Source organism: Syngnathus scovelli, chromosome 2 (genome assembly GCF_024217435.2).
Source record: "Syngnathus scovelli strain Florida chromosome 2, RoL_Ssco_1.2, whole genome shotgun sequence".
NCBI classification, from domain to species: Eukaryota; Metazoa; Chordata; class Actinopteri; order Syngnathiformes; family Syngnathidae; genus Syngnathus; species Syngnathus scovelli.
The window spans coordinates 157,291-184,981 of NC_090848.1; the positions used below are offsets into that span (position 1 = coordinate 157,291).

General features: G+C 55.1%; 1 protein-coding gene across 12 annotated transcripts in view; it reads left to right on the forward strand.

Moving 5' to 3' along the window:
- The window catches only part of camta1a (calmodulin binding transcription activator 1a), an 86,342-nt gene that overhangs the window by 17,532 nt on the left and 41,119 nt on the right, over positions 1-27,691 (forward strand). For 11 of the 12 annotated variants that reach the window (XM_049752495.2, XM_049752483.2, XM_049752485.2 and 8 more), the window contains 2 exons: positions 10,734-10,801; positions 23,511-23,646. In XM_049752495.2, the coding sequence (XP_049608452.1) occupies positions 10,734-10,801; positions 23,511-23,646 (204 nt within the window). The remainder of the gene's footprint in view (positions 1-10,733; positions 10,802-23,510; positions 23,647-27,691) is intronic. The other variant, XM_049752492.2, reaches the window with a different exon arrangement.

The window sequence follows — 27,691 nt, forward strand, 5'->3', positions numbered from 1 at the left end:
GCGGCTGTCGTCCGGACCGGTCCTCCGTCTCAATAATGAAGGTTAGGTGGCGAGTGAGAGCGAGCCCACCTCGTGTCCGCCAGACAAAAGGAGATGTTGCCATGGAAAGGGGGGGGAGGGCTAGAAATCAATTTCCCATTTGCCGCTTTAGTTTCACTGAGATGTGCAGCGAGATTAGGGCCTTGGGCATCTGTGCGCTGGCTCCGTGATGAGCTTTACCTGGCCCGCCCCGCCCCGCCCTGACCTGACCTGACCCAGGCTGGGCTAATTAAAGCCCTCCACAAACAAGGCGATACAGATCTGTCCTTTAGCACCCCCGGGAACACTTCTCATTGTGGAAAGTATCCCGTAATGGGCTCATAAAACAACACTTTGTTTGTTTCCCAACATCGATGGCGCCGTCCGTTAGATTGCCTCACGCTTATGTGCAACGATGCTGACATGCCACGCAAAGCGTGAATCGTTGCGCCCTTGCAAAAGTAGCCAAAGTGCAAAATCAAGCCACTATCGTGATGAAATTGAAAAACAACTGTTAGGTTCAGATTCAGCACAAGGATCAGCAGACAAAAACCAGTGAGACAGAATGTTGATCTTTTCTCGCGAGGAGTGCATCCAGACTTACAGCAATCCAAAATACACTAAAGGTCACGGTTACACTCCTCTCTTTTTATTAAGGAATGCCCTACCTACAATGTGAGACTAGCCCCTGATAGGTGGGGGGGAAAGCGTGGGCTAGTCTCAAGAGTGAAGAAACGAGATTCTACGTGAAACTAGAAGTCGCGGACAGGATCCCATGAGAAACGAAAAGTGAATGTTATGGGAAACAAAGTAGTCAGGAGAAAAGAGTGCATAGACAAAATGACATGTGCAGACATCAACAACTTTCTTGGATTCCCAGATGTGTAGAAGGTCAGGAAGCTCCAGACAGCATCGTTTGACTTGCTGTGGACTGGGTGATGTCTGCAAGAAGAAACAGCAAGCATTCTGCGCAATAACTTTATTAATAAGTACTCATTAGGGAACGCATGATAACATATATATACAATTTATCTAACAAACGTTCCCACCGCCGGCCAATCCAGATGTGTTTAATTTTTTGCCGATATGAAAGGTGTACCTGATTTAGGCCACGTCAAGAAAGCAACTCGTCAGTGAAGAGACGTTTTTGGTGTCGCCTCAAAGAGCGCTCGGATGAGTTGGGCGCCCGGTTGTTCACCGTACGTTTGCAAATCGACGATTCACTAAGTTGTGCTTGGGAAGAGTGCGGGGGAGCTTTTCAAAGCGCCTGCAGCCGTATTTCAAGCATGGCAGATCAAGAAAGATGCATTGAATTGTATTTCATCGGGCAAAGCTGCACGGCTCGCTCCGTTGCGCTCGCCTCGCCCCACGGCGCATGACTTGATGCATGGAAAAAACTTTTGGGATGTCACCTTTTCAAGTGTGAAAGTTGGGTGCAAAACGGGAGATGAGTTTGCACGCGACGAATGCGAATGATTCGTCTGTGGAGGCCTCCCATTGTAATATGACAGCGGCGCCAGTTCTCTGGGCGGCTCTATTGGCTGTGGCGGGCAGCTAGGCCATCGCGGCTTAACTGCGAGCGTGCCGTCAAGCGAGCCGCCGTGAGACAACAAATAGATGAAGACGTGACAGACGAGACGGCGACTCCGTCCCAGACAGATCTCAATAAGCGAGGCGGCGGCAGATTGCCTTCCTCCAGGCAGGCCGCTGAAAAAAAATGAGAGGAGAAGAAAAAAGCGCACGGGTGCCATGGAATGTCACAATAGATAAGCGTCAGCAGCGCCTCTGTATTTCTTCTGCGTAACAATTTGACTAAGCAGAGAATTACCATGAAGAACACGCAGTCATTTCCTTTCGCTTGACCGTACGTGGCGCTTTTTTTCTCAGGTCAGCTAAAACCATTCATGACTTTGGATAAATATGTATGATTATGATTGTTTTGATTTGATGAAACAACATGAAATGGGTTCAAGATGAACTTCAATCTAAAACATCGCCTCGCCTCGCCTCGCCCCGCCCCGCTTCCCACATTTGAGAGCGCTGGCATCATCCTGCTAATGCTGTCCAGCCTCTCCTGCTCCTAATAAGGCGGTGCGCACCCTGCATTCCAGGAGTCCGACGTTATGGATAAATCATGAACGGAGGCCGAGGATGTGTGGAAGACTTGTAGCGAGCGCACTGTGCTCGGGAGGGAGCGCTGGCTGGCTGGCTCGGTGGCCTGCCGGCCGGCAGGCCGTCCGGCCGGCCGCTGCTAAATATTTCATGGACACACAGATGTGCTGCCGTCTGCGTAACTGCTCAGCACAGCTCGACCATTAGCCACCGGTGAAATCCCGACGCTTGGCCCGCTACACAAATCTAAAACGGGAGGCCCTCGCGCCCGCCCCCAAAATTTGCAAACAAATCCGTGCGGCAACAGACGGCGCAGCTTTGAGAAACTTGCCCGAGTGCGGCCATGCGGCACTTGTGTCGCTTCAATTCCATTCCACTTATCTCCCGAGTGGGAGGGAGTGAAGCAAGTGCTGAGTCAGAACAAGGATTACTTCCTGAGTTGCTGCACTGTCCTCATCCCGATGGGATGGGAGGGACGGAGAGCAAAGAGGACAGCACTGGTGGCGAAATTGCCCGTCCTCAAGTGCTGCTATTTCTATTTGGTCACAGAGGCAAAAAGAGCATGTGCACACGAGGGAAGCAGACGGTCCACCGCCTCGCCTCTCGTCGGATGCGTAAATAGATTCAAGATTCAAGAATTAGCGAGCCGTGATAGCGTGTTTACACACTGCGGGTGGGGATTCGTCCCAAAGGCTTTCACGTCGCGCTAGTTGCGTGGACGCATGACACGGCTCGCCGTCGACTGCGGAAGCTTTCGTGAACCGGCGGCCAAAAAAGGTCGACATTTGACACCCGCCGGAGGCCGGTGTTGCTAACAAGCCTGCCCAATTGATGGAATGCTTGCATAAATGAGTATCAAACAAGGCGTTGCAAAAATTCCAGCTAGCCGGCCGGCCGGCCAGCCAGCCTGCCGGCCAGCCGGCCAGCCAGCGATGCCCTCGCTGAATGTGCTGAAGGTCCAACGCCACGGCCGCAGAACGGAGGCTCGGCGCCTCTGGCGGCTGGCACACGGCCGGACTAACACCCCACCTTGATAAACGTGACGCCGCCCTGGCCGGCCGGCTGAGTGGTGGCTTTGCGCCCAAACTGTTCAGCGTTGGTTTTGTCGTCACACGAGACTTTGGGTGATTTCAAGTGGCTGCGGTTGTTGTCGTTGTCACGCAAACATAAGACAGTGGTGAGACAAGGCAAGAGATTGTGGTGACAGATGGTAAAGGGCCAGTACTTTGGCGCTCCATTGTTTAGGCTTTTTGTCAGATGCTCTGGCTGCTGTATTTCCTCCAGTTGATGATGAATATTTTGGCTTTGTTCCACCTTGGAAATTCCTTTGTCGCCTTTTGAAGTGCAAAATCCGTGGCTCGTGCGGGCAAATAACAGCGAGGACATCCAGCGCAATGATAATTCTTCAATCAACGTGGCTTTCCAGCTCAATCGCTGCTGTCGTTCATCACCTGACGGTCGCGCGTGACTCAAACGGACCGGCTTTGCTTCGGTTATCGCGGCGGTGGCGGCCGCCGGGGCCAGGGGACAGAAATAGTAGTCCGTCTGTTGCCAAGGTTACAGCTTTGACAAGATGACGAGGCCATTCATTCTCCGTACTGTATCTCGCCGGCCTTCTGTGAGAAAGCGGCGGGCGGCTAATCTTAGCCCTCAATCTGTGCGCCTGTCATTGTGAGGAGGGAAAGCAGAGCAGGTAAGGAATTCGAGGACCGGTAGATAGCGGATGGGCGCAACGTGTCGGCACCGGCCCGGCTCGGCTCGGGGCCTGCTCGGCACCGACACGTTGCGCCCATCCGCTATCTGCCGGCAGCCCGCATCCTCATAAGCGTTGGCCCGGCTTGCGGATAAAACGCCAGGCCTCCCATCGCAGTCCACGTGTCTCTGTGCGGGTGCGCGGCTGAAAGCACCAAAGCCGGCCGAAAGGCCTGCGTGATATTCGTAACCCAACTATAATTGAAAAAATTGAAAGTATTTCCAGCAGGGAGGAGCGACATCGTAGAGACAACGGGAACAAGGGGATCTCTCTAATTTAAAAAAAAAAAAAAAACAGCAAGAGAAAGAGAGACTTGCTCAAAGGGACATGAGAAAGTTGAAAGTGGAGCCGTGTTTGGCATGAATAAGTTGCGTGGCCTCCTTGTTTGCGTGGCGGCGACACTGACGCGTCTTGGCCCGTCAGTACAAAGGAGACTTATCTGGGATGGCGAATGGATTTCAATGGCAGAGATGAATGAGCGTGCTTGTTCAGGTTCAGGGGGCTTTCGAGGAAAGCGGCGTTCTCCCCGCACGGAGCAAAAGTGTGACGGCCGCCCTGAGCTTCCTGCCATCTTCAAGCAGAGGCTCGTGTGAGGGGACACGATGCCAGCCGGCCGGCCAGCCAGCCCGCCAGCCCGCCAGCCCGCCAGCCCGCCAGCCCGCCAGCCCGCCAGCCAGCCAGCCAGCCAGCCAGCCGGCCAGCCAGCCAGCCAGCCAGCCAGCCAGCCAGCCAGCCAGCCAGCCAGCCAGCCAGCCAGCCAGCCAGCCCCAGTGCATTACTTTGCGCTTATCTATGGCTAATTTATGCCTGTCGAAATTTGAAAAGGCGCGGCTGGCCGGCGGGCGGGCCCAATGTGCCTGATTTACAAATGCGGCCTGGCCTGGCTTTGAATTCCGCTCGCTTCTTCAAATGAGTGCTAATGGCTGGGAAAGCGCTTCATCTCTCTTCTCTGCCCTTGCTCTGAAGAGACAAGGAGCGGAGGATTTACACCCTGGCTGAAACTTAAATATTTTACAAGAAGACGTCTTCCTTGTTCATTGTTATTGATAGAAGCTGCCCGGGGCCATTGTCTTTCAAGCATCCTTCATTAACGGCAAAAGCGGTGGGCTGCCTGCCTTTGTCATAATTCAAGACAGGCTTGAGCGCGGCAGGCGGCCTCAATAAAGGGGAGAAACGTCTCAGCAAAGAACTCTAAATCCACTTGCACAAACATACCAGGGCTTGAATCAGGCGGAGGAGACGTGCTCAGTCTGTGGGCGGGCGGGCGGGCGGGCGGGCGGTCGGGGGGTTACGCACCGGGGAGGGATGCCAGTGGAGGCATGACGAATGGCCGGCACGCCGTCACGCCGTGCCATGACGCCGTGCCGTGACGCCGTGCCGTGACGCCGTGCCGTGACGCCGTGCCGTGACCGATGCCAAGTCCCGCAAATGGGCGGGAGGCGCTCAAGTCGCGAGGGACCGTCCCGTGATGGGACGCTGCTCATTCACATTCTCTACTGGGTTGTGACAGAACTGCAGATCGCCTTCCCCCCCTGTAGACTGCACAAGCAAGGGGTTTTCACCATTCCAAATATGACCGCTTACCTCTTTTCTAAGAGAAATATCTCGCCATCGGGTCCTTGTAAGTGCGCAGGCTCCTGCTCTCTCCTTGATTTGCTTTCGAGGTGAGAGGAAATGAAGAGTGCAGATCAATCGCAATATTTGTTTGATGTGATGCGGGCGTCTGCATAGCTGGAGTCTGACTGCTTGGCATCAACACAAACGGCGGAGGCTTTTATGTTCGCTGAAGACGCACGCAGCAGGCATATGCGCTGCTACGTGCGCCATATTTGACTGGTGAGGGAGGGGAGAGGCGCGCCAACTAAGCCTCCCATCTCAGACGGAGAGAAGAAAGAAGAGACGGCGGCCTGAAAGCCGGCTGGCCTTCTTGGCTCCCGTGGACAGGCTGCCGCTTCCGGCGGGCGCGCCACTCGCCTATTAATAGACTATCGAGTGCGATCGATCCTTAGCGCTGCTGACACTTGAGGTACAATGAGCCATCGATCCCAGCGGAGGGCCGCGGCTTTCTTCTCGCCCGACTACACTCGTGGCCCGAGAAGCGCAATTTGGGAACTTTTGCAAAGTCCTAATTGCAAAAGCTTTTGAAGGCGGAGACTCTTTGTCACGGGATGGACGAATTGCCTGTTACGCCAACCGGCTCAAGCCGGATGCGCTCGAGACGAGACGAGACGAGAAAGCCTCTGAAACGATGCGCTAAAATTACATTTGAATGGAAGGGATAACGAGGAAAGGGAAGGGTGGCCATATCGATAACTCCTCTAATGGTCAATTAGCGCATGCTCTCCGCCTCTCGTGTGCTAGATTTAGTGTGGTGGATAAGGTGCTACCTGTTTAGCGGAGGCTTACTTGTCACAAAAGGAGCGCCCGCCTCAAACAGCCAAATTAAAAGCTGAATAATAGATGAGAAAGAAGAGGAGACAGCTGTAATTTCCACACAGAGGAAGATGCCACAGACAAGAGGAGACTTGCGTCCTGTCCTGCTGTGAGGCCGGGTTAGGGTTAGGGTTAGGGTTAGGGTTAGGGTTGGCCTCGCCTCGCCTCGCCTCGCCTCGCCTCGCCTCGCCTCGCCTCGCCTCGCCTCGCCTCGCCTCGCCTCACAGCAGGATGGAAGGGGCTGGTTGGGAAGCTCAGTCGGAAGGCACAGACTGTGTGTGTGTGTATTTGTGTGTGCGTGCGAGTGCGTCTGCGTGTGTGGTGTGTGAGATGCACATGCCAAGACTCGCTGGCCGGCCGCATGCCTGTCAGTTTGTCTTTCTGTCACCCTTTCTCGGTCAGACCGCGGCCTCACACGATCAAATGTAGCCGTCTCCGTGCTAATGGCCGGCTGTCCGTCAAACGCACACACACACACACACACACACACACACACACACACACACACACACACACACACACACACACACACACACACACACACACGCACACGCACACGCACACGCACACACACACACTCGCACACATCCGGTCAACAAAGTGGCGAGGGAGATGCCACGGCGGGCTGATTTCAGCGTCGGTCCCACTAATGGTAGTAATTAATTGACGAATGAGGTCAAATGGAAGATATCCCAGCATGTCTCAATCTACACACGAGCCGGGCGGCAGCGCCGTCAGTTGTTTTCTCGATGCGCAGCGCAGCGCGTTCCCCCGGCCGGCGCTCTTCCGCCGCGCAAGACCTTGGGATGAATGTTAACCATGTTTAATAAGCCGAGAGGTGAGATGGATTGGATGGAAGGCTTAGCGCCAATCCCGGCTGGGGAGAAAAGCAAACGTACGCAAAACTACTACGCTTGGTGTCGGTAGAGCGGCCACTCGGATGGACCCGCCACGCTACGGCAACTCCAGCTGGACCAAGCCCAACAAATGACATTTGAGCCTCATAGTCTGGGACGATTGCAAATAGGAGTTCCATTCTTTCTGTTGGCATTGTGATTTCGGCCGGATGATTTCACGTTGGCTCCGAATGAGACGCCGTGGTCTCATTCATCGTCGACAGCTTACTTGTTTATTTAATTATGGATTTGTTTGCTCAATTTGTCAAAAGAATTTCCCCGTAAAAGCAAGCTCGTCTCTTTGAATCATGACCAGGTTGAGGAATGTGCCCGCCGATGGCGGCTTGCGAAGGGGAAGCGGCTCCGTTTGATTGGGGGTCTGGTTTCTACTCAAACATCAACAGGTAAAAGGAAAGCTCACATAGGTACAAAAGGCGCCTTTTCTCTCTTGCGATAACGGCAAATTCACCGGCTCCCTGTCAAGTCGTGCCTCTGGCCCTTTGTTGGACTCCCACGCGGCGGCCGAGACGAGACACCTTTGTTCCGGCCGGCCCATTCACGGAGCAATGGGGAATAACATTGAAGCGGCTTGACAATTAATAGCCGCGCTCCGTCTTTAATTAAGAGCGTGAGGCCAGATAAACGGAGGAGCGCCAGGCCGCACACAAAAGAGGTGTCCCCCCCCCCTCGCCCTTGCTGCCCCGGACAAACGTTCACCTCGCCGTCTTTGGTCTCCGTGCGCGTGAGTGAAGGTCTTTTGGCGGAGCAAGAAAAGCTAGCCGTCGTTCACCAAAGGATGGCAGTCAAATGTGAGACGTGATGGAATTCCAGAGGCCGCTTTGAGTTGTCTAGACCGGGCAGAAGAGTTAACAGTGCGGGCGAGCGGGCAGAGAATGCCTTTCATCAAGTGCGGGCCGCGCCTTTGGATGCTAAGGACAGAGCAGCGCTCATCGGGGACGGACGGCGGTCTTTCGGGCATCTTCTCCAGCCTGCCGAGGAACTCGGTTGGCTAGGCCTCAAAGGAGCCGAAGCGCAGCCCGTTCTTTTGGATTTGCATTTCCTCTTCTGACTGGCTCTGCTCGGGTCTCTCCGCATTCTTGCTCTGAACGTTGTGCCCGCACTGCGTCCGATGCGGAGATGTGCTCCAACAATCCCAAAGGCCAGAGTGAGGCACCTTCCTTAAAGAATAATATAACATATATGTGCGTTGATTCAAAGAGAAGCGCCAAGTGACTCAGCTCGCATTGAACCCAGGCAGACTTTTCAATGGCCGCCTTCATGCTTCTCCGGCTTGAAATGCATTCATCACTGTCGGAGAAAGCGGTGCCCCAAAAGGAGCCATGGCTTTATGCTTCCCTTGTCTCTCTCTCTGTCTCTGTCTCTCTCTGCCCTCCTCCATCCCTCTTTCCTGTCTTTTTGCTGCTCTGTTCTGCTCTGCTCTGCTCTGCTCTGCTCTGCTCTGCTCTGCTCTGGCTCTGGTTGCATTTGCGCTTGTAATCCGGTGATGGTGGTGGTGGCGGCGGCGGCACGTTGGCGCTTCAGCATCCGCCCACTAGTGGCTTTGTTGGTGGCGGCGGCAGGTTGGTGCTTCAGCATCCGCCCACTAGTGGCTTTGTTGGTGGCCCTGGGCTCCCTTGCAGGAAGTATCGCATGGCATGTGGCAGTAAAAGCTGGCTGGCTGGCTCACCAGGGAGCTCTCTCTCTTGCCGCTTTCAAGGTCAACGCTTTGACTCGGCATTCCCCAGACTCCACCGCAAGGCAGGCCGCGGGCAGTCTCCTCTTTCCTCGCCCCATAGTCGTTTCATTGGGCCGATGGTCCAAAGGCCGTTGACGGCCGCCGGCTCGACTTTGATGCGGCGACGTCAGCGTGGAGAAGCGCGCTGCCGGCGCCGCTGCCGCCGCCGCTGCCGCCGCCGCTGCCGCCACCGCCGCCGCGCCCAGGGCAAGCGTGTTTTCTCAACCCGAACGCACGCTCGCCTCTCCTTATGCCGCCCGTGCAAACGTTGCAGCTGTTTAATGGCTGCGCTTGTTTTTTTGTTTGTTTGTTTCCACCTTTACGCTGGGTCGGTCGGGGGCTAGGCGTTATCCCCGACATCTGTTCCCATTGTTAAGCCTCCGTATCTTTGATAGGAGCCCACGCTCCGGCCAGGAATGCGGATATGGATTTTTAAGAGAGGAGTGATGGAGCAGGGCTGAGTGCTAACAGGCTCTGCGGTCGGTCCAAATGTCCCCGCTGAATAGCTTGCATTCATCTAATCGCAGTTGTGTTACAAATGCATGCATGAAAATAACGCCAGCGTGACCCTTTTTCCTAATTGCCGTCCAAACAACAAACACGTTTGCTCGGCGTGTCACTGCGGTTATCGTTACGCTTTGCTCAGCCCGAGCAGAGACGGAGACAGAGAGGCCCTGCCCCGTTTGGGGAGCAAGCAAAGCAAGTAGCGGGAAGCCCGTTTGCGTGCAGCCTGACATGGGCCGGCGGCGACGTGCTGCATCCGTGAGCGGCGGGAGAAACGAAGGGACGCTTTTTCTGGTCGCTCACGTCTCACTCGTGGGCACGGCTTGGTCAAGAGTGACAGAGGAGCCTGGCTACATTGTCCTATTTACAGCCCGAGCCTTTGCTGACAAACAAGGCAAACAATTCATCTTGTGGCACATCGGAAATTCTTACGGACGGCGGTGGCGGCGGTGGCGGCGGTGGCGGCGGCGGCGGCGGGTCCGTCCTTGTGTCAAGTGCTCTTGGCGGTCCAAGTAGGTGATGAATGTCGTAGCTGAGGAGTGAATTGCCGCCTGTCGCCGGCAATCATTGGCTTGTCAACCGGCGTGTAATGTGCTTTTATATATGCCCATTAGTTTGGTTGGGGAGAAAACGGTCGGCCGCGCTCCAGCATCTGAGTGACACGCATCAAAGTGTTGCCCTGTTCACGCCGGTGGCACACTTCATCCACCGTAGCTCGTTTTTGCCAGAGTTTGGGTTTGGTAAATAGTTTGGAAATCTGTTAGAAAATGCTCCAATGTTCAATGCTATTTCACTGTCTTTGAAAAGAGGGACTGGAAACAAACGTGTCTCAACATTCTAAAGAGCAAAGACTACGTATTTGCGGGCTACGCGGCGGACGGGACCCGGCCCCCGGGCCCCGGGTTTGACACCTGCGGTCTCTGGCGTGGCATTGTGTGACTCCCAAGGCTACGCAGGCCTCGCACACTGCACACACGACGGTCGCATCCTTTCGATTCTGAGGTTGGACCCACCGTACGAGAACCCGCCAAGACGCACGCCTCCATCTTTGGCTGAGCACCTTTGCGTGCCTGCGCAAAGCTTTGGGAACAAAGACGGTCCCCCGAGTCGTTGTGACCTTAACCGCCCGGGGAATCTCCCGGGGAATCTCCCGGGGAATCTCCCAGGGAATGCCAACAAAGCGCTTTGAACGTGTTACAAACAGCAGAGAAGGCCTTGCGTGCCAGCCTCACAGCCCTCCTCGTGCCAGCCTCACAACCCTCCTCTCCGCTCTTGTTCGCAGGAGATTGCAGCCTACTTGATAACGTTTGAAAAGCACGAAGAATGGCTCACCACGTCGCCCAAAACAAGGTAAGACAATGACGCCGTACGGCCCAACTCGTTGTCCTCTCATCTTTGCCCTCCTTTACGCGCTGAAATGAAAAGAATGACAAATCGCCATCTTCGAGCAGGCGGATGGCTGCGTTTGAGCGCGTGTGTAACGTAGCCGCGGGGAAGCGTCCTAACTCTTGACAATTGTCATTTTGCTTGCGACTTACTCCTGCTTTGAACCCTTCGAGGCCTAAGGCTGGCAAAACACGCTACGCCACGCCACGCCACGCCACGCCGCCCAAGCCTGAGGGCGAAACACTCGACTAGTTCTGGAAATTCAACACTTGACATCTCCCGACACATGGGACGCCTTTCATCCGCAGGAGCGGAGGAAAGCAAAGTAACGCGTTCCCGGTGCTATGCTTTGGTGGACCTCACCCAAAACATGCCAACACAAAGCCAAAGGACCTATGTGGAAATACTGCAGCAAGACGAGAGAGAGGGTGCTGTGGGCGGTGCTGGCGGCGGCTCCGGCGGTGGCTCCGTCCGTCACTGCCGTGCGTTGCTCTCTGTTGCTCTCTGTTGCTCTCTGTTGCTCTCTGTTGCTGCCTGTGCACTCGCCGCATGGGGGATTCCAACCTCGCCTCACGTCTCAGTGCAGATGCTGCTTGAACAGAAAACAGAACGGCAGGAAGGACCCCCCCCCCCCCCACCTCCGTGGCGTGTGGGAGCCATCCCTACGGGGTTGCGCTCGATGTGGATCTCAATAAGGGCGAGCGAGAGAGGCGCTGAAAAGTGTCAAGTGTTTGTCTTTTCCTTCACGGCAGCGCGTAGTGATGGATGGCCGGCCGACCAGCCGGCCAAGCTTGTCAGCAATGAAAGGGGCTTGATGGGAACCCATTGACGGCTGGCCGCTCAAGGTCGTCGGCCAAAGGTCAAAGGCGGGGCACCCGTCTGTCGCCTTTGCGATCGCTGTCACACATCTGGCGGCGCCCGCTGCGTGATTTGCTCTCGTAGTACACGTTCCCTCCAATTGGGGCAGAAAGTGGTTCAAAAAGCGTGCAGCCCAGCCTTGCTAGCGACCTTGCATTTCCACGCAAGGCAGGGCTCGGCGTTGTGGCTTTTGCGAAGCCCGTTGCTTCGGCCGAGGCGCCGCAGCGCACCTTTGCTTCGTAGCACGCAATGAATGCATTCACGCAAAAGGCCAATTAGGAGTTTCCTCCCATCTACTCGCTGCCTGCTGGCCGCCGGTGACAGTGTGCTCATGGTGTGTTGAGCGCTTTGGCCGGCCGAGCCAGAGCACGCAAACCAGTGAAACGCTGGAAGAATGCAAACGGAGCCAGCCTGAGAGAGCGAGAGAGTGCCAGCCTTCTTTGTCTGCCATAAAAGAGACAAACGTCTCCTCGGGGGCTTTTTCACAGGTGTGCGCATGCTGTCAGATGTAGAAAGTAGCAAGCAGAGGGTGTCGCACAGTGCTCTGGCCCAAGAGTCTTGTGAAAAGCTTGCTTGTTATCCCCGCCATCCGCAACTGTGGCATCAGCCGTCTGATGTGGCAGATGGAAAGCCGAAGCCGACCGCGTCCGTTGTGTTGCATCCGAATAGGCCGGACCGATTGAGCCACGTTGTCGTCGGATTTTTCACCTTCCACTTACGCGCTGTGGCTCATTTGCAAGTTGGAAAGGCACGGCCGTGCACTCGCAGACATTGTATAGTGAAAGGATGAAACCATGGGGCCCCCCCGGTCCGTGCCGGCCAGGGATGGCGGCGTGACGCTGAACCTCGCCGCCCCAGCGCAATCGCCCTTTCTCCCCCGACAAGAACAGCAACAGCAACGGCGCCACTCCAAAATGAACAGCGGGCCCCTCCGGACAGCTTGCAAAGACGAGGCTTTTATTAAAACATACAGCAGCTCTGCTGGCTGCCACCCTGGAGGCGCTCCGGCAAAGCTGAGAGCCAGCAAGCGCTCTTTGCGCTAGCCCGGCGGAGCACGACGACGCCTTTGTAAACACGTTCGATCAGATGACTTCCAAAAAAAAAAAAAAAAAAGGCAGCAGCCCGTCCGTCCGTCCGTCCGTCCGTCAGCCAAACGTCAGCTTGCCCAATCTCGCTTTCACGGCTCTACTGACGCCGCGCCTGCCCAATTCTTTGCAAAGGGCGGGCGGCCAGCCACGCGCCAACGACAAACGGCGGCGCTGACCCTTTGCACCAGCAAAAGTGGTGCCAGCGCGGCGCCCCGCCCCGTCCCAGCCCTGAAGCGTGGCTGGTTTTGCGGCTTAAACAGCCGTCCGCCGCCACAACCTTTGCCCCTCAGCACCGATTGAGCCGCAGGAGGCAACGGTGTCAGTCTCGCTCGGCCCTGACGGAAAGAAACAATCGACTCGGGTGCTTCATTGAGGGGCCTCTGGTTGATCCTCGCTCTTCATTCCCTCCAAGTTGGCTTTGAGCGAGTGCAGATTTGTGTTGGAGAGCGAGCGAGCGAGCGAGCACGTTGCACGTTAGCACCTTGACCACTTCAACTCCTGGAGAATTGAGTTGGGCGCAATCTATTCATTGATCAATTCAAAGAAAAGGTGAGCGATTCATAATTCAAAGCTTTTCTCTCTGTCTGTGCGCAAGTTGGACTCCTTTCAGATGGGATCATGAATAGTGATAACGTCCTTGAAATGCAGCCATCCGTTTCATTGAGAGGGATTGCCTCTCTCTCATTGTTTGCAATTCAAAGCATGACATTTCATTTCTGCCATGGACGCGCGCTCCCGCCGACAGCTTCTTCTTTGATTCTTGCACGTCCGAGCGAGGCAAATCAAAGTGGAAAAGCACAGCCGTGTTCAGACTTGGCTTTTCTCCTCGCACGCTAAGGCCGCCCACCCGCCCGCCAACGCCATCAAGTTGGATGGGCGACCGCGGAGCCGTCTGATTTCCCCCTCGGTTTCAGTTAGCCCTTCCGGAGCGGCTGGTCGTTCCTCTCGGAGCTGGACTCCAAGGCTCGGATGCTTTGAGGCTTTGGGCCCGGCGACCTCCCGCCCTCCCTCACTACCTCCCTCCCTCCCTCCCTCCCTCCCTCCCTCCCTCCCTCCCTCCCTCCCTCCCAACAAACGATGGCACAGGAGAAGATGGAGAGGTCAGAGAAGATGCTTGGGGGTCCCCTGGCAAGCAGAAAGTGTCTCGAGGCAGGAAGCTTGCTTTTCCAGGGGAAATACATGCTTGTTGGCTTCTTGGCTGCGTTTCCAAAGAGCGAGCAACTCCGCCACGTGTTGGATTTGCCAAACGAAGCGGGCGGCTTTGCGCTGGGGTGACTCTGCCTTAATGGCTAAGGAGACGCCAAATCCCCCCCAACCCCCCTTCTCCGCAAGGCTTGCTGCCTTTCACACTGGGGTTATGATGAGTTAAAAGCACTTAAAAGCTTTTGGCCATTTTGAGGGTCCAGAGGCGCAGAGAGCCATCACGCCCCGCTTTTAGAGGAAGTGAAATCCCACATGTCTGCCGCACTTGAATATTTGCAAGTGCTGCCTGTTCTCCCGTATGCACGTTTTGACTTCCACTACGCTCCCTCCTGCCATTCAAATAGGGTCACACATGGACTGACTGTGGAGGAAGCAAACTGGTAGCACGAGACCAAGAGAGCCGTGCCCTTGCGGACGTCCTTGGCACTCGCCCTGAAATGGGTTTCTGTCAAAAGTTTCCGTTCCGAGATGTTGTACTCCCAGCGCTTGGCCCTTTTGGGCCAGGATTTGGGGTGTGAACGTCATCCGTTCCTGGCATCTTTTGAGAGTGAACGGCAGCATTGTGCCTCCGGTGTGTGTGTGTGTGTGTGTGCGCGCGCGTGCATTTGCTGGCGGATGCATGGTGTGCCAGGAGCAGAGAGATTGCTTTTGATTTAATGGCCATTGTGCTTGACTTTGCGTGTAGTGGGGTGTCCTTCCTTCCTTCGCTCGCTCGCTCGCTCCCCTCCCCTCCCCTCCCCTGGACGCTCTCAATCCAACAGTACGTTTTATGAAGTGCGGTCGACCGTGTTTCACACTGGAGAGTGACGCCATCGTTGGCTTGCGTATACGCATAGACGGCTTCTTTGCTTTTTTTCTCCCTTCTGAGGAGTCTTTTCAGATTGTGCCTGCGTGTGCATGTGTGTTGTCTGGAATTCTTTGTCCAATTTGTTATTTACTGCTCGTGTTGCTCTGGCAACCCCAGCTTGCGTTAAATGCCCGTGTCTCTATTGCACGCAATGAGTCAGCTGAACCCCACACACACCATCCATGCATCTAGCAACAAATGCGCATCCACCAGAGTGACAAATAGCAATGCTGCCATACTATCAAAAGAGTGGAGGCAAATGCCAGGAAGGAACGACGTTCACGCACGCACGCACACACGCACGCACGCACGCACGCACGCACGCACGCACACGCAAGCGCTGGGAAGCCCTTCTGCGCTCTCATTCATTCATTGTTGAAATCTTCATTTATTTTGCCCCATCTCATGTGTAAGCCGTTACGATGACTCGGCTCTTTTTGACATCTACGTGAAAGGCAGCAAAAGAAATACACTAAGCAAAATGAATGGAAAGCCAATGCACATCTTAGGCTCGTGCAGTCTGCAGATGAGCAATCCATGAGTTGGACCTCCGCCAGATGACCTTGGAGTTCTCTTTGGGTGTGATGACTTAGTTTGCTGTCATTGTGATGACGTTCAATCACTCAAACACCAGGCCTGATAGCAGCGATGGCTTTGGTGCGTAGGGCGACGTGGTCGCCGGTGATCCCCGCTGATCCCCGCTGATCTCCGCTGATCTCCGCTGATCTCCGCTGATCCCCGCTTCCGTCATGAATTTGCTTGACGATTGCCAGGCGCGGTGGCAGAAAATGCCAACGCGCGGCTAATGTTGTCATCGTGCAGTCGGCTGAGCGTTTGTGTCTCGGCGGCGACGCGGGCGCTTTTCCCATCAACGCGCAACGAGAGGATACCTACCGTATGCGTTCTCACACTTCCCCCCCGGTCGGCACCAAGCGAGCTGCTGGGCGTCTGGCTCTGGTGGATGTGATGACAGCGGGTGTTTCTGATCCCCTTTCCTCTTGAAGCGCAAACAAATGGGAAACAATGCTTCCTTTCAAGTACAGAGTCAGGCTGCCACCCTGGACTTGACTCCTGAAGAACCTCCCCCCCCCCCCCCCCCCCCATACCCCCCCGCTCGCGTTTTACAGACAAAGGCGCCAATTCGTGGCTAAAAAGCAAAGTATATAAATGAGCGGCGTTCTGCTCGGTGCGATTCAATTGAACGTGCTTGTAATGATAAATGATTTTGCTTATGAGTCTAAAGTGGACCCGAGTGCAGTGGGAGCGGCAGGACTGTTGAACAATTGCTGCCGTCTCCCAGGGCTGTGGCCATTAGTCAATAAATTAGAAAGTAATTAGTTTCTGCTTCTGTGGCTCTATTTGAAGCTCCGCGCACAGGTGTAATGAGAATTTATTGGGGCTGTTGATCCGGAGGAGAAAAGAAAAGAAAAGAAAAGTCCAGGATTTGTACGAGCGAGCGACGGGCGGCCGGGCAGCCGGGCAGCCGGGCAGCCGGGCAGCAGGGCACACTTAGTAGTTATGATGATGAGATTTGCTTTCTTTGCGCCACCAATTAGCCAATAGCGCACGCTTTCGGACAAGAGCACTTTTTGCCTGAGAATGACTGCGATTACAAGATACATAGTAGTTTGAGTTCAAACGGTGTCAGCTTGACAACAAGGAAGATGGACGGACGGACAGCAAGCATCCGTTTCATCCATTTTCTGCCAGCCAGCGGTCAGGTCATCCGCATGCAGCGAGCGAGCCAGCGCACTCTTTTTGTTTTCCCTCTCAGTCGGGAGCGTGTCACGGTTGCCTTTCCCCTTTGGCCGCTCGGTCAGGCCGCGGTATCCAAGCTGTTTGCCCCGACGTAAGGCCAACAAGAAAGAGAGGGCTCCGGGATTGGGCCAAAGCCAGCGCCGCCGCCGCCGCCATGTCAATGACCGGCGTGGAAGACATGGGGCAGTGGCGAGCAGATGAGAAAACAACCTGATGGAAGGAGGGAGACGCAGGAAGAGCAGCAAGGGCGTGGAACGGAAGAGGAGACTGAACGGACGGATGAGGCCAGCAAGGCAGATGGGTTAGCCAATTAGAATAAAATTAGCGGGACCTTGGCAAAGGCCAGGGCGCGCAGGCAAGCCAGAAGAGAGAGAGGAGGGCGAGTAGAGGAAGAATATCCTGGTGATTAAAAGCAGCAAATGATTAGTGGTGTGTAAGGCAGAGGAGAGAGAGAGAGAGAGAGAGAGAGAGAGAGAGAGCCAGCCGGGGTCACCTGAGCCTGCAGGGAGAATAAAGAGAGTAATGAGAGCAAGCCTCCCTCCTGCACTCCCTCTCTCCCTCTCCTCCTCCACCGTCGCCAGCCTGCTCTCGCCCGCCTCACACATGACTTTCCCTTGAAAGCGTCCATCCATTCATCCATGCGTCACCTTCTCAAAACCTCCTCTGGGACTTTGTGTGATTGTTAAAAGCGGCTTTGATGACCTCAAGTCCCTTCTCTTGTGACTCGGCGACAACACCTCGCCGTCGCTCGGAATTGATGATAGGCCGATTGCGTTTGGGCGTTTCAAAGTCGAGCTTGCCGCGCCGTGACTCTCTCTCTCTTTCTCTCTCTCTCTCTCTCTCTGTGTGGTCGGTCGGTGGGTCTTGTTTTTATCGATGGCCTACCTGGGAAGAAATTTGCCAGCAATGTCTGCACTTTCTAATTCGGACGCGTTTTGACCGGACAGATGAATGGAATGAAATGACGATGGCGTGACACGGCAGTTCTCTCTTTCCTGGCGTAACAATTTGCATGTTGCCGCTAGCACAAGCACAAGCACAAGCACAAGCACAAGCACAAGCACAAGCACAAGCACAAGCACAAGCACAAGCACAAGCTGACCCTCTAATGTGCCCTGCAGTGCCTGCAAGGATGAAGGAATGTGCTCTGCTTGCCTTTGTTCTCCTCTCAGCTGCCATTTTGTATTTCTTATGTGCACAAAAGTAATGAACATTGCATGTGATTTGAGTCTAACTTTCATTTGTAATTCCTGGCGCTCGTGTCCCAAATGAGCTTTTGCCATTGAGATAACGTGCAAATGCCTCTGACACACGCAGCGTTTGCTCGCCCCTCCCTCCCTCCCTCCCTCCCTCCCTCCCTCCCTCCCTCCCTCCCGCCCTCCCTCCCTCCCTCCGCGCTTTGCATCGTTTGTGCTTGTACCATCAGATCCAAGGCACTTTTTGGGTCCAGTTCATTGTCACTGACCGTTGCAAATCAATGACGATAAATGGGCCCAATGCGGTGGGCCCAACGTGCTCCACCGCGCGCGGCGGGCGAGAACGCCAAAGCCGAGCATTTGACTGTGAGACAGACATGCAATGTGAGACCACACGTGCAATATTCACGCTACAATAAGGATTGACGACAACGGCCCTAACCCTCTCGCACTTGAAGGAGCAGCAGAGCAGTTCATTGGTTTCTCCTTGTGGCATCCACCATCAAGAAGGATGTTTTTTTCTTTCTTTCTGCGTCCAACGGTGTAGAATGTGCAGAAGACGGCATCCTTTGAACCATGCGGCTCCCACGTCCTTAAATTGGTCCCAGCAGTGATTTTCATTGACTTTGACTTGAGAAAGGCAGTCTTCTGTCCGCTTGTTATTTGTCCAGCCTTCCACATGCTTTTTGTCGCACCGCCGGTCTTTATGCCGTTTGTCGACGTAAGTCGCTTCTTGGTGTCTTTGCAGTTTGTGGCCTGCGAGGGAGGGAGGGAGGGAGGGAGAGCACTGCGCCAGCAACTTTGGAAGAAATGCCCCAAGGATGGAGCGAGTGAGCGAGCGAGCGAGCGCCTTTCCCACACATGCCATGTCACTCATGTGCTTGAAGGCCATGTCACAAGAGCACCCAATGCCGCGGGTGCTGCATGTGCCGCCAGCCTGCGATGGCTCTCACTGCAGCCAGACAGGCCTGAATAAAGGGCTGCGGGTGGGGCTGGTGACGACCGAGGAAGTCTTTGCTCCCATGACTTTGCCAGGCCAGGTGACTCATCGCTGGACTGTGGACGACAGCGGGGGTCACGGGCTCCCCCGACGCGAGGCAGGGCGAGGCGGAGGATTCCCAAAGGGGTCGGGCAGATGGGACGGGGTCTGCCGGGAGGGAGGGAGGGAGGGAGGGAGCGTGTTGTTGGGAGACAGGTGGATGGCTGTCACGAGCAGGTGGGCTCTCCCTCCTCCTGGCCCCCTCAAGGGTCACCTTCATGTGGCGCTGCTTCCCCTGTCCCATCCCGTCCCATCCTATGTACAGTAAACGGCAGCACGTGCACAAATCAAGGTTGAAGCCAGGTGTTTCATTTCCACAAAGGCGGGCAGGCGGGCAGGCGGGCAGCCAGGCGGGCGGGCGGGCGGGCGGGCGGGCAGGCAGGCAGGCAGGCAGGCAGGCAAGCCGGCCGGCCGGCCCTCGTCGCCATCACAGCCTCATCAGCCGCTGACACGGAGGAGCGAGTAGTCGTCGGGTTTCAGCCCCCCCACCCATAGCTCTATTTGAGGTGGCCGAGAAATGATGATCTGCCCACGTTCTGCCTGCCTGCCTCAGATGACTTGAAAAGCGGATGTCGCATTGACCATTTCTGCCCGACATCATAGCTTTGACTCTACAAGCCAACATAGCCTCATTAAACTAACAAAGTGACACGAAGCGCTGTGTAATTCCAGCCGGCCCGGCGCTAGGACATCATAAGCAGAAGCGGGCGCTGTCATCACCCTAACGAAAGGAATAAATCCGACGGGGCCTTTACCACGCGCTCCTCCTCCGTCCTCAGCCTCCCATAAACAGGAGCGTGGCCGGAGTTTAATGGCAACCTTCTGTCCCGTTGTGTGGCCCGCCACTTTTTCTTTACTGCTCCTGTCCAGCGGTACACCAGCGGTACAATGGGTGCCTTGACACCTGCAGCGCTCGCTCCCGTCCCGTCCCGTCCCGTCCCGTCCCGTCCTCTCCTTCATGCCCTTCCGCCCGCCCCTATGTGGCCAGGTCACTCCTAACGTGACGCTCGCCCGGCAGCTTAAGCGGTGGGCGCTCGGCGTCAGCGTAAAAACAAGGTAGGCCTCAAGCCAGCTTATTTCTTTTGCACATTTTCCCCAGGCAAGCCAAAGTGCTCCACACATCATGAAGCTGAGGCAAGCCAGAACATCAAAAATGATCAAAGTTTGGGGTGAACAATAAAAGAAAGGCAAGTGCAAATAATGAAAGGAAATGAGTTAAAAGCATCTCTAAATTTCAACTCCCCTGCTGATCCATTGCTTGAGATTTTCACCAGCACCGCTCGCTCGCTCGCTCGCTCGTATTTCCTCTTTGGAATCAAATGACTTTCACGGTGTCTTTTTTTGATGCTGGATATTCATCAGTTGTTGAAATGCGGACGGACGGAAGCAATTGTGGGGACTTGGTCGGAAGCGAAAGCGTCAATGGATTGGGCTTCCACTTTGGCAGGTCTCTATGTGACGTGACGTGACGCGACGTGACGCGATCGGGTGCTGATGACGTGGCTGGCTTGAATCCATTCGAGCGCAATTTGGTCCGAGCGTGCGGCTTTGCCCCCACCGTGTCTGTCTGTCTCTGCCGGGCAAAATGGGCCTCCCAGGTGAAAGGTTGGATAGACTTTTGGATTGGCTCCGGCACACTGATAGAGTTACAGCTCATTTGCGACGCCGTCCATTCCCCTCCCTGGTTCCTGACCGACCGAGCGAATAGATTCTTGTGCAGCGTCACTTTTAACGGTGTCATTTCAAAATTTCTTTTTGTTTTTGGTTGACCTCATTGGGTCAGTTTTGTGTTTTGTTTTTGTTGACGAGGCATTATTTGGGAATAAATCACAAACGCTTCAATAGCTGGCCCAAGATGTGCTCTGTCACTCCAGACGGGTGTCCGTCCAGCTGATCCAAAAAACTGAGAGCTGAATGGAGAGGAGAACCTGCCCTTGCCCGCTGATCCAAAAACTGAGACTGAATGGAGAGGAGAACCCACTCGTCTCTCTGGAGGAAAAGTGCCCAATGTTTTGCCTTCTTCACAACATGGCAGCTGGGGAAAAGGAATTATTGGATTCTATTTGGCTTTGTTTTTCTTTCAAACTTGGTTTGCCTCATTTGGTGGCAAGAAAACAGGGCTGCTGTAACAAATCACTAAAACTAGTTGCTCACAGTGGGAAAAAAGCGACAAAAAGCCACTTGCCGTGCCAAAAGTGCGTTTGACGTGTGCAAATGCCACGTCGACAGAGCGAGCGAGCGGATAACAAAAGCGTCCGCCAAAAATGATCAAAGACGTCAGCGATGCTTTGGTGCCAATTTGGAAATTTGATTCCAAGGGTACCCCCTCTTCAGATCAGTGCAATAGAACATGGTGAGGGGTGGAGTTCTGCCACAGCGGCGGATGAAACGGACGAGGCGCACCGTGGTCGAGGCAGCCCCCCCCCCCACACACACACACCCCGCCCCCGCACAGCTCCACCTTGAAACAAATATTTGGTGTTTGGCAAAGTCCATTTGATCATTCATCTTCATCTGCTTGGTGTCAAACGCACTCATTTCTGTTGACCTTTCGGCTTGTCTACAACAGCAGGAGTAATAGGATTGGAATCAAACATGAGCCCCTGCCTTCCTTCCTGCCTGCCTGGCTTCCTGCTTGCCTGGCTGCCTGCCTGCCTGCCTGCCTGCCTGCGTGGCTGCCTGCGTGGCTGCCTGCCTGCGTGGCTGCCTGCCTGCCTGCCTGCCTGCCTGCCTGCCTGCCTGCCTGCCTGCCTGCCTGCCTGCCTGCCTTGCCATGTGCCTTAGTTGGACTCGCGTGGGAAGAACATTGGCGGCCATGCCTCATTGTCTGCTCGTTCAGATTTACATTGAAAGTAGTTGCTTGACTGGCAGATGCACGCACGGCCTTATCCGTCAGTCGCGGGACGGAAGCTGCCGGCTCCGTGATCTGCGGCGCTCTTGCTTCAAAGGCGGATCAATTTTCGTCGGCGACGGACGGGTTCGGAGTGCGAGGCTGAAGGCGGCCATCGCTGAAGGCTGCCATGGGCGGCGGCTAATTGAGAGCGCCACTTTTCCCCTCTTGCGAGCCCACCCCCTCCAAGCGGCCGGCCTCTGAGAAGCGGCGCTTCGTCCTCTTCCCCCTACGGGGCTACGGTGGGAAGGGCTCTCCAAGAGACGTTTGTTGGGCGCCACGAGGGACGCATGTGGAAGGCAGCTGGGAATGCGGTGCGATTGGCAGTTGCCAAAGCCATGGTTTGCAAATTTGATTTGATTCTCCACCCAATGCAGCCTCCCAAAACATTGTTGCACCCCGCCGCTAAATACGCCGTGGAGCCTCTGTCACCCGAGCCAATTTGCCCCGCTCTGGAGGAGATCAGATAGGCCCGTGTCATTCGATTTTCCGCCTTATCTCATCGGCGGCCATCTTTCGGTCCCGTGCGCATTGGCGCTATCTTTTGAAGGGCAAAAACTCGGACAAAATCAACCCAAAAACCCCCCAAAACCTGCGTTTTGCTCCTGCGTGCTCGTGTCCTTCGTTCGACAGAGAAGGCAACTCTCGTCCAGTCCGTGTCGGGTTTGCCAAAGTTGACGCCAAGGCCTCCTTAATCTGCTTGGGCGTCCTTCATAAATGAATTAGTTTTGACTCACTGAGCCATTCTGGACAATTTGGGGCTTTCCTTTCCAAGCAGCGACACTAGATTTTCTTGACCTATTCATATTTGGGCTCCTCTGCTCGACACTAGATTTTCTCGACCTATTCATATTTGGGCTCCTCTGCTCACAAACAATGCATCGTCCGGCCGGGACAGCCGACATCGGGCCAAACGACAAACTGCTTTGATATGACAAAGGCCCCGAGCGGCCCCTCCGCCACCTCCCCTGCTGAGCAGCGAGTGATTGATGCGTAATACCGAGGGAGGGAGGGAGGGAGGGAGGGAGGGAGGGACGGACGCCAGCGAACCCTCACCCCCAAAGGCATCCGTGCAAAACGAGAAAAAAAGGTTCCCCAGCAAAAACAACAATCGCCGAGGTTGTTATTCTGGGCATTTCGGAGACAAAAATCGACTCTTTTCTTTGATGAGACGTTTTCGACGATGTGACGAGCGCAAAGCTAATAAGGCCGAGCAGCTGCGGCAATCTTGCGCGCGCGCGCGCGCCCCCTGCCTGCCCCTCCCTTTCTCGCCGGCTCATTCGCAGCGAGCCGGTTTGGGAGCGCGTGTGGCATATGGGCAGATTCGCCACAGCCACAATACCCGCGCTCAAGCACAGGCTCATTGTCGAGTGAGTTGTAAATGTTTGATGTAACACTTTGTGTTAATGTTCGCCAAATGTCTCTGTTGGAAAGCCAAGCAGAAAGGCAGATTCTCATCAAGTAGCTGATGAGCTTCCGGGCTGACAATGAATTATGAATGGAGAGTGAGCGCAGCGCAGCGCAGCGCAGCGCAGCGCAGCACAGCACAGCACAGCACAGCACAAGGCATCACTGCGTCTCCACTCGCTGGGCATTCCAACCCATTTAGCTTGAATGAATGAGCCTCGTCTGGAACCTTTTGCTCACCCTTAGACACGCACACGTGCGCGCAGAGCCATCCCCAAATTCACAACGGTCCCATTCGAGTCACGGCTGCATGGTGTCGGGGACTTTTGGTGTGTTTGCTCCTCCAATGTGTCTCCTCTGCTCTCTGTCTTGTCTCCGCGGACGCAGGCCGCAGAATGGCTCCATGATCTTGTACAACAGGAAGAAGGTCAAGTACAGAAAGGATGGCTACTGCTGGAAGAAGAGGAAAGACGGCAAGACCACGCGGGAGGATCACATGAAGCTGAAAGTGCAAGGAGTGGAGGTGAGCGCCCTGCCCCGGCCCTGTGCCGGCCCTGTGCCCGTGTGTGATAGAGACAGCCGCCGTCTCCTTGGCAGCAAACAATGCAGCGCCACCGCCACGCTAGTTTTCCCCGGGAAAGCGTGGCATTGTTTGTAGCTTATTAAGAGTCTGGATGTTGCCGCTGCTCCAGAGAGCCCCCATTCATCTTGCTGGCGGCGCGCGCTCCCAGTCATCTCCCGTGCGAGCCGTAAAACACCCGCTTGCATCTATTTTGGGCTTATTTCAGCTGGATACGGGCGAGCGGGCGGCGTGCAGCGTCCAGGCAGGCAGGCAGGCAGGCTGGCAGGCAGGCAGGCAGGCAGGCAGGCAGGCAGGCAGGCAGGCAGCCAGGCAGCCGGCCTGATTTATCGGCAATTCCACCCCAAGCCAAACTTTGCCTCCCCCAGCTGTCTGTGGCGCTCAAGTTTAGGGCTTCTGCTTCATTGTGCTTCTGCTTGAGATGTACGGCGGATATGATGAAGGCTTTAGGATTTGGACTGGCGTGTGCTCACACCCACACAAACATGACGCATCGCACACAGCTCAGTCAGGCGCTGGCTGGCGTTTCACTAGGCGGCCTTTTGGCGCCACGTCGCTTGACTTGAGGGTCTAGTCTGCCTTTGCCAGCTGCGACCCTGAACAGGATAAGAACGGATGGATGGCTTGACAGTCCTCATGGCGCCGTTGGCTTGGCTTGGCTTGGCTTTGGTGCTGGCTCCCTTTCACTGGGTTCCTTTGGTCTCCCGCGAGTGACTCTTTTGTTTGTCAGCCTTGTTAGGTGAGAGCCCAGTTTTGTCCTCCACCTCCCCGCCCTGGCTCGCTTGGCCTTCCTCTCCTCCAGCCTGCCCTGCACTGGGCTGCCCTACAGACAGAACCTTGAGCTGGGCGCTAATGCTCCCTGTTCCCTAAAATTGGAGCGCGGGGCATGTTGTGGAATTAGCGCTTAACAGGCCGTGAAATAGCAGGCCGCCCTGCCGACGTCTCCCCCATCACTCCCCCATGACTCCCCCATCACTCCGGGTGAGGCGGCCAGACGGCTGGACAAATGAGCAAGCGGCGCCCAGTGTGCATTTGGGCCGCCTTAGGAGAGATAGATGTCTGTCAGCGGAGGAGAGATGTTGAGATGCTCTCCCGCACCTCAATTCAGGCCCAGGCGTCTCTTTTGGCGACACGAGTCACTTTGCCGATTAGCTGTTCATGTGAGCTTAGAAAAGGGCCCCCCTCCCAAACACCCCCATTACCCCCCTCCCCCAACCACCCCCATTATTCCCCCGCTTTAATAAACTCCCTGAAACGTAGATCGATTTTCTCTTAAGTGAAGGTGGCAGTGCCTCTGACTTATTTCATTAACACCAGCTAATTATACTGATTGGAATGAGCTTGTCTTCTTAAGGTGTGCTGGGCTGGCTCATGACAAAAGAAAGAAAGGCTCTGCAGTCAGCGCAGTCCCGGTGGCACTCGGCACCTCCCCCGCTGTGGCCGGCCAGACGGTCGTCAGCCGAGCCGCCGCGTCCTTGGCTCGCACCCGTCCGTAACTTGTCATTTCACGTTGGCTCGGCGCTAATGTGTGATTTCAGCTGTGCGACTGAGGCTAATGGAGCGTGCTGGTGACTCAATGGCCTCTCCTCATTGAAAATAATGAAGACAAATGTCAGAAGATTGCTCGCAAACAGCCCTTCACCCCAGATGCCGTTCGCACCTATGACCGTCCATCATGGCTACTCGGTCCGAGATGTTTGCCGCCGTACGCCGTGACATTTACGGTGGCACCAGACGGCGCCGGAGCTCTCTGTGGTGACAAAGTCCCCTTTGCGTTCATACCCACGTCGTCTGCAGCTGCGGCGGTAAAACTTTGCCGCCTCTCGCCTGGCCTGGCCTGGCCTGGCCTGGCCTGGCCTGGAGATTACAATAACGGGTAAAATGAGTCAAATCAATGGCAGGCGTCTGCCAGCCACCAAAGGGTTTCCAGCCAGCTTCATGGGCACCTAGGAAACCGCTGAGTCAGCTCATCTTTTCATTTCTCGCATCAGTCACGAGCGTCTGACCTTTGCGAACGTGCTCGGAAAGGGGATGGAAGCGCTCCCGTTTTTTTATGGAAGGCTACTCGGATGACGACGTGAGCCAGCGTACGTAATCGGCCGAGAAAGGTGTTACTTTGCATTTTCGACTTGAAAAGAAATAGCGAGTCGTTGGCCGCAAAGTAGTCAGTGTTGCCAGACGATGGGCTGCGCCTCCCTCCAACTGTTCGATTTACAATCAGGAGTTGTTCCGAGGGTCGTCGTTTGCTGTAGCCCCAGCTTGCGAACGGAGCCATTTGCGCAGATGTGGATCTGGTGACATCATTGGCCGGGCTGCGAGGAGACTCCCCAAATGCGCTTGATTGACTTGACGTCTCACGCAAATACGTCCGTATCGACGGGAGCTCTGCATTGTATAAACGCTTCGAAAGTGAGGTTCCGGGTTTGCTGACACCGAAAGGCATAAAAGGGAAGGTAAAAGAACAGCCGAAGCCAGCGAGGTGGTGGCTGGATTACGAGCTGGGAGGGGAGCGAGGGAGGGGTCGAGCCGGTGCAGGGCGAAAAGAAAGTGGCAATGAAGGATATATAGCCTTGAGCAAACGGAAAACAATTGTTACACCGCCTCCCGTAACCCGCTTCAACCTTAAACAGCAGATTTTTTTCTTTTTTCCACTCAATTAATTTCTCCACATCTGCGCCGCCGCCAGGCCCGGACGGAGCTCAAAGTGGCTTTCCCGCTCACCTCCTCTCTCGCTCACCTCCTCTCTTGCTCACCTCTCTCGCTCCACGTGAGTTTGAATGCAGGTCGTAGGCACACGGCGATTCCTTGGCGGCGCTGTCATTACCTTGACTTGCAGCGGTAGCCCTGGTTTGGGCAATTTTCTTCCCTAGTTGGATTGTTGTTGTTTTTCTTGCTGGGCTTTCTGGAGCGCTTGCTTGTGAGCTTCCCGGGCTTTTCTTTTTCTGTCGGCTGAACTCGGCTATACGAACGGATTTGCCGAGCGCATTTTGTGCAAAAGGCAAGTCGCTCGCTCGAAACGTCCGCGCAGACAATCAGGACCATTTCTTGATGAGTCACCTCTGAAGGTGCAAGTGGAAGGATAGGACAGGACAGGATAGGACAGGATAGGACAGGACAGGACAGGACAGGACAGGACAGGACAGGACAGGATAGGATGAGAAAAGCTTGAAAAGTACGAGAAAAGCTTGAAAAGCACACAAAGTGGCCCCACATCCGCGTGGACAACAAACTGAGCCGTTACTTACTGGCGTGTATTTTTTCTTTTCCATGAATGGCGCGCGCGAGGTCCCTTTCAGGCAGGCTCCCAACAGTCAATCTTCTCACATCCATCTTTGTGTAGAATCAAAATCCAACCTTTTTTCTGGCATGTTCAGGACCCAACCAGTAACCCAATCAAATCATTTTTGCGAGCACAGTCAGTTTGAGATACATAATGCGCTCTTTTGGAATAAACGAAGACTTTTTCAAATCCCGATTGACTATCATCATAATTGCAGCCCCAATATGTACTGTACAACATCTGATATTTGACATACACAGACACACACACACACACACACACACACACACACACACACACACACACACACACACACACACACACACACGCACACACACATTGAAGGACATTTTATGATTGTTGTCCCTGGTCATGTTCTGTGTCTCAGAGTGAAAGTTTTCAAGACAGGAAAGGGCGTCGTCAGAGGCGTCGTCCGGCCTCGCGGGCTTTCCTACCGAGACGCTAAATCTCGGCGCGAGTGAGATGGCGTCACCGCCGTTGAATCTTTTGCCATCTTTTGCCATCTGTCACCTCGCCTCGCCAAATGGAACACGGGCACCGGAGACGACCCGCGCTTGCCGCTCGCGATGCTCGGTGTCAAAGAGTTTGTCTCGGTGCGATGTGTCCTCGGCCGGCCGGTCGGCCGGCCGCCCCTGGCTGCTCGTGACAGCTGCTCGGAACCATTCATCACCGTCTTGGCTCCTGCTG